The sequence below is a fragment of the Ailuropoda melanoleuca genome, chromosome 12, assembly GCF_002007445.2.
Source record: "Ailuropoda melanoleuca isolate Jingjing chromosome 12, ASM200744v2, whole genome shotgun sequence".
NCBI classification, from domain to species: domain Eukaryota; kingdom Metazoa; phylum Chordata; class Mammalia; order Carnivora; family Ursidae; genus Ailuropoda; species Ailuropoda melanoleuca.
Genome location: NC_048229.1, coordinates 27,133,664 through 27,139,716, shown reverse-complemented (window position 1 = coordinate 27,139,716; position 6,053 = coordinate 27,133,664). Strand labels below are relative to the sequence as shown.

Sequence of the window (6,053 nt, the reverse complement as noted above, 5' to 3'; positions counted from 1 at the left end):
TATGAATAAAATACACATTTGTGAGATGATTCATATAGCTGCTTTTCTGCTTAAGAAATTATTTGAACATTATCAGGGGCACCTGGGTAGCGCAGTCGTTAAGCGTCTGCCTTCAGCTCCGGACGTGATCCTGGCGTTCCGGGATCGAGTCCCACATCGGGCTCCTCTGCTGGGAGCCTGCTTCTTCCTCTCCCTCTCCCCTGCTGTGTTCCCTCTCTCGCTGGCTGTCTCTCTGTCACATAAATAAATAAAATCTTTAAAAAAAAATTATTTGAACATTATCAGTACCTATTTCCAATATTTATACGTATATTTTAAAAATGTGTAGTTTTGTCACAGAGATTTTGTTACTGAAATACAGTCACATGGTCACGATTCTGGGGCTGAAAGTCTCTATCTCTAGTTTCTCAGTTTCTGTGGTGCCAGTTTCTTCTTTCTTTCCTACCCTTCTCAGTAAACAAATTTGCTAGAACCTCAATTTTCTGTAAGCTTAGATTCATTTAAAACAGGACACTAACCCCTGCCGGGTTAACACTCTGTTCTTTGTGTCTCTTTGGTAACTGGCTTGCAGATATATTCTCCAGGCTCTCTCTTCTCTACAACAGAGTTCTTAGCTGACTCAGTACTCAGTACTCAATACCGCTGTCTTGAGTCTTCCCTCAAAAATTCCTCATTCAAAAACTTGTGGATGCGGGCGCCTGGGTGGCTCAGTGGGTTGAGCATCTGCCTTCAGCTCAGGTCATGGTCCCAGGGTCCTGGGATCAAGCCCAGCGTTGGGCCCCCTGCGCAGTGGGGAGTCTGCTTCTGCTTCTCCCTTTGCCCCTCGTCCTGCTCATGTGCTCTTGCCTTCTCTCTCTCCCTCTCAAATAAATAAAATCTTTTTTAAAAATGCAAATACAGACCTTACACCCTATACAAAAATTAACTCAAAATGTATCATAGATCTCAGTATAAAATGCAGGGCTATTCAACTCACAGGAGATAATAGGGGAAAACCTAGATGACCTTGGGTGTGGCAGTGACACTTGAGACACAACACCAAAGGTGGGACCAGTGAAATAATTGTTAAGCTGGACTTCGTTAAAATTAAAAACCGAGGGGTGCCTGGGTGGCTCATTCGGTTAAGCATCTGCCTTTGTCTGTGGTCATGATCCCAGGGTCCTGGGATGGAGCCCCACATCGGGCTCCCTGCTCAGTGGAGAGCCTGCTTCTCCTTCTCCCTCTGCCTCTGGCCACCCCTGCTTGTGTGTGTGCTCTCTCTCTCTGTGTCAAATAAAAGTCTTTAAAAAAATAAATAAAAACTGAAAACATACTGCAAAGTACACAGCTGATAAAGGACTGCTGTCCAAAAAATATAAATAATTCTTAAAACTCAATAAGAAATAACCTGACCAGGAGCACCTGAGTGGCTCAGTTGGTTAAGCACTCAACTTTTTTTTTCAAGTAGGCTCCATGCATTGAGCCCAGTACAGGGCTTAACTCCCAACCCTGAGATCAAGACCTGAGCTGAGATCAAGAGAGAGACACTCAACTGTCTGAGCCACCCAGGCGCCCTACACATCCAACCCTTGACCTCAGCTCAGGTTTCGATCTCAAGGTCATGAGTCCAAGCCCTGTGCTGGGCTCCACGCTGGGCATGGACCCTACTTAACACAATAACCCGAGGCCCCCACCCCAAAAATAGGCCTAAAATCCCAGCAGAGCCTCCCTGAAGGAGTTTTACAGACGGCAGGTGAGCATGTGAGAAGGTGCCCCACATCCGGTGCCGTCCGAGACGTGCAGATACAGCAACAATGAGATACAGCGCGCACCTATCAGAGCGGCCAGATCCCAGAGCGCCGGCACCCCCAAATGCGGCTGAGAGGTGGGGCAGCAGGAGGTCCACTCCTCGCTGGTGGGAACGCAGAGTGGCACAGCCGCTTAGGGAGACCGTCTGGAGATTGCTCATAAAACTGAACATGCTCTCACCTATGCCGTTGGTGCGACTGTCTCCAGCAAGTATGTTCCCTGGTACTTACCCAAAGGCGCTGACTATTTATGACCCCGCAGAAACGTGTGCATGGCGTTTACAAGGGCATTAGTCATAATTGCCAAAACGGATGCAGCCAAGATGTCCCTCGTAGCGGGATGAATAAACAAACTGGCCCATCCAGACAATGGAGTATTTCTCAGCGCTAAAGAGAGCCAAATATCAAGCCATGAGCAGACACGGAGGAACCGTAAACGCACATGACTGAGTGAAAGCAGCCAATCCGAAAAGGCTGCGTACTGTATGATTCCAACTGTATGACATTCTGGAAAAGGCAAAACTGGAGACAGTAAAACGATGATTGCTAGGGGTTGGGGAGGTGGGATGAACGGGAGGGGCACCGAGGATTTGTAGGCCAGTGAAACTGCTCTGTGTGAGACCTAATGGTGCACACGTGCCGCTCTACATCTGTGCAAACCCACAGCAGGCACAGCACCACGAGCGACCCCTACGCAAACTACGGACTCTGCTCATGACGTGTGGATGTAGGCTCATCGGTGGTGACAAACACACCATGTGGTGGGGGGTGTTCACAGTGGGGAGACTGTGCATGAGTGGGGGTAGGGGCACATGGGAAATTTCTGTACCTTCCTCTCAATTTTGCCATGAACCTAAAACTTGTCTAAAAAAAAAAAAAAACCCTATGGGCGCTACTTTCCAAATGCCGTAGACCCATATGTGACCACTCCACCTTCACCGCCAGCGTGTCAACAAAAGCAACGACATTACTTACGTGGATGACTGCAGCGGCTTCCTGACTGCTCACCTCCTTGGATTCCATCCTTGCCCCCATAGCCTCTGTTTTCAACAGAATGGCTGGCATAATTGGGTTAAAGTTGGGTCAGCCTGTGTCCCTCCTCTTTAGAATTCTCCAGTAGCTTCCCATCTTAAAGTAAAAGCAAAGGCCCCGTGTTGTATGCTCCTTGTCCCTGTCTGTGCTTCTTGTCCGTGCTTACGCTGTCCCCATTACTCTACCTGGAATGCTCTTTCCCTCATGGCCACATGGTCTTGTCCCCCAGTGCCTGCTGATCTTTCCTGCAACATCACCTCCTCAGGCCTTCCATGGTAACCCTACCTTAAAATTTAACACCCCTCCTAGATGCCCCTTCCCTTTTGATTAATTTGCCTTACCATTTATCACTAATGTGACTTACAATGGGGAAAAAAAATTGGTCTTCATTCGTTCCTGGCACAGACCTCCTAAAACCCTTGCAATTTCCTAAGAGCAATAAAGGTGTCTGGGTATTCCTAACAAAGCCCTTTCAACAAACCCTGGGTTTATATTAATTAGATGACCTCCAGGGAGGGGAGAGGGGCTGAAGTTTGGGTCACTCATGAATTGCCAATGATTTAATTCATTTAATGAGTTAAATGTAATGAAGCCACCACATAAACCCCAAAGGATGGGATTCTGGGTGGATGCACGTGTGGACATGTGGGGAGAGTGTCTCCCTTGGAGAGGACATGGAAGCTGTGTGCCCTCTCCGCATGCCTGGCCCTCTGCAGCTCTCCCATCTGCAGTTCCTGAGGTACCTTCTTCCGTAAGAAACCAGTGATCAGGTAAGTAAAACATTCCTCTGAGTTCTGTGAGCTGCTCTAGCAAGTTAATGAACTGGAGGAGGGGTCTGTGAGAAGCTTCAATCTGGAGATGATGCGTATAGCTAGTGACTCATATATTTACCAATTTAGTGACTGTCAAGTCTAGTCGAGCCTCTGCTAAGACGCGGATAAGTGGGAAAGATGAGGCCCCTGCCCTCCCAGAACTTTTTTGTCTGGGAGTTAACGTGTAAGCAAGAAAACAAAAATGAACAAGGTGGCATGAAAGACCTCGCAGACCACGGCGAGAGTAGCAACGATGCTGACGGACAGTGAGAGCTTCCCTCGCGCCCCGTCCGTCCTTGCCGTAACCCTGTGAGCAGCCCCATTTCACAGATGAGGTCGCTGACGCCGAGAATGGTGGAGACATTCGTCCAAGGGGTTTTGGTGAGCAGGGGCTGCAGGTTTCAACCCAGGCATCTGGCTAGAGTGGAGCTGCCTCTGTGAGGGGGTCCCGGCCCGCTGGGAGCCCAGGGCAGCAGGAGGGCAAAGCGGCGCTGAACAGCGGCTGTGGGGCCAGGCCGTCCCAGCTCCAACCTTGGCCCGACTGCCTGTGTTGAGAGACTACACAGGCGAACGGACGATGGCCAGACCGTGTCCGAAGACAGAGTCCTGACCCACAGCTGCAGCAACACGCCCGGGAGGCCAGCCTGCTACTTCTAGGAGCGGGGCAGGAAGCCACACAACACCCCCGTAACGATCGGTGCAAAATGGCCAGGACTCGACTAATAACTGACGCCTGCCCTAATTTTTGTCCCTGGCTTTAATGTAAGACCAACAAGAGAAGGCCAAGTATGTTCCCCTAACCAATAACACAGGACAACGACTTCTAGTGAGCCTGCCTCCAGGCTCCCTGGGCACACAGGCTCTGGTCAAGGCTCGAGGGCAGATTTCCATGTTTTCCACGGCAGGCTTTCCCCCTCCTCCGCCTGCCTTTGAGTTTCTGCCACAGTAGCCTCCTCTGCTCTTTTTTTTTTTTTTTTAAGATTTATTTCTATTTATTTATTTTAAAAGATTGTTATTTATGTATTTTAGCGAGCGAGAGAGAGAGCACAAGCTGGAGGAGGGAGAGGGACACACAGGCGCCCCGCTGAGCATGGAACCCCATGTGGGGCTCCGTTCCATGATACTGGGGTCACGACCTGAGCTGAAATCAAGAGTCGGCCGCTTGACCAACTGAGTCACGCAGGCACCCTGTCACGTCTGTTCTCACTTACTTCCACATTGTGTAATCTCGGGCAAGCTCTGGAGCCACTTTTTGGGGCCTCAGTATCTGGCCCTGCAAAACAGGACTGATGATAGTGTTAGCGCCCCTTGGGTGTCTACGTGTCATCCTGAGGGAGGGGGCTCCTCTGAGAGGACTCCTGGGGCGCATTTTGAGAACTAGGTAAGTTAATACATGCAAAATTCTTAGCCCAGCACATTTAATGTGCTCATTAAACATTACCTAACACTGATAAGTGAAGCCCTTGGGGTGAATGGCGTTTCTCCAGACAGGAAGGGGCTGGAGAAAATACAGGCACAACTCTAGGATGCTCCGCAGAAAACTGAGATTTTTACAGATCGAAGGTCTGTGCCAACCCTGAGTCCGGCAACCCTATCGGTGCAGTTTTTCCAACTTTTGCTCACTTCGTGTCTCTGGCTCACATTTGGTAAGTATCCCAATATTGCAAGCTGTATCATCATTATTGTATCTGTGACGGTGATCTGTGATCAGTGATCTGTGATGTTACTACTGTCGTCGTTTGGGGTCACCACAGGCCACACCCACATTAGATGGCAAACTTAATATCCCTGTGCGCGTGCACTGCTCCACCAACCGACCGCTCCCCGTCTCCCTCCCTCTCCCCGCACCCCCCTGTTCGCTGAGACACAGTATTGAGAAGAGGCCAGTTAATACCCTAGGCGGCCTGCAAGTGTCCCCGTGAAGGAAGAGCTGCGTGGGTCTCACTCTCCATCAAAAGCTAGAAGTGACTAAGCTTAGGGAGCAGGGCGTGTGGGAGGCCCGCACAGGCCCAACGCTAGGTCTGCTGTGCCGAACAGTCCAGCTGTAAATGCAAAGGGAAAGTTCCTGAAGGATACTGAAAGAGCTCACCCAGAGCACAGCCCTGACTCCCTTCAATCCTGTGAAGGCTGAGAGAGGCGCGGAGGCTGCAGACCAGTTTGAGGCTGGCCCAGGCGGTTCAGGAGGTGGAAGGAAAGAAGCCGTCTCCGTGAGTGTGCGAGGTGAGGCAGCCCGCCCTGGTAGAGAAGCTGCGGCCAGCTACCCAGGCTAGCTGAGATCATCCAGGAAGGTGGCTACATGAAACACGGATTTCCAGTGTACACAGAACAGCCTCCCACCGCAGATGATGCCATGTGGGCTCTCATCACTAGAGAGAAGTCAATGCCTGGCTTCAGAGCCTCAGAGGACAGGCTGACCCCTGTC

At 50.4% G+C, this 6,053-nt stretch overlaps 1 protein-coding gene across 1 annotated transcript in view; it reads left to right on the top strand.

Annotated features, from left to right (window-relative positions):
- The first annotated feature begins 3,884 nt into the window (after positions 1-3,884).
- Positions 3,885-6,053, top strand: part of LOC100467775 (leukocyte immunoglobulin-like receptor subfamily B member 2) — a 6,543-nt gene continuing 4,374 nt past the window's right edge. The window contains exon 1 of the mRNA XM_034638107.1: positions 3,885-3,932. Within this exon, the coding sequence (XP_034493998.1) occupies positions 3,885-3,932 (48 nt within the window). The remainder of the gene's footprint in view (positions 3,933-6,053) is intronic.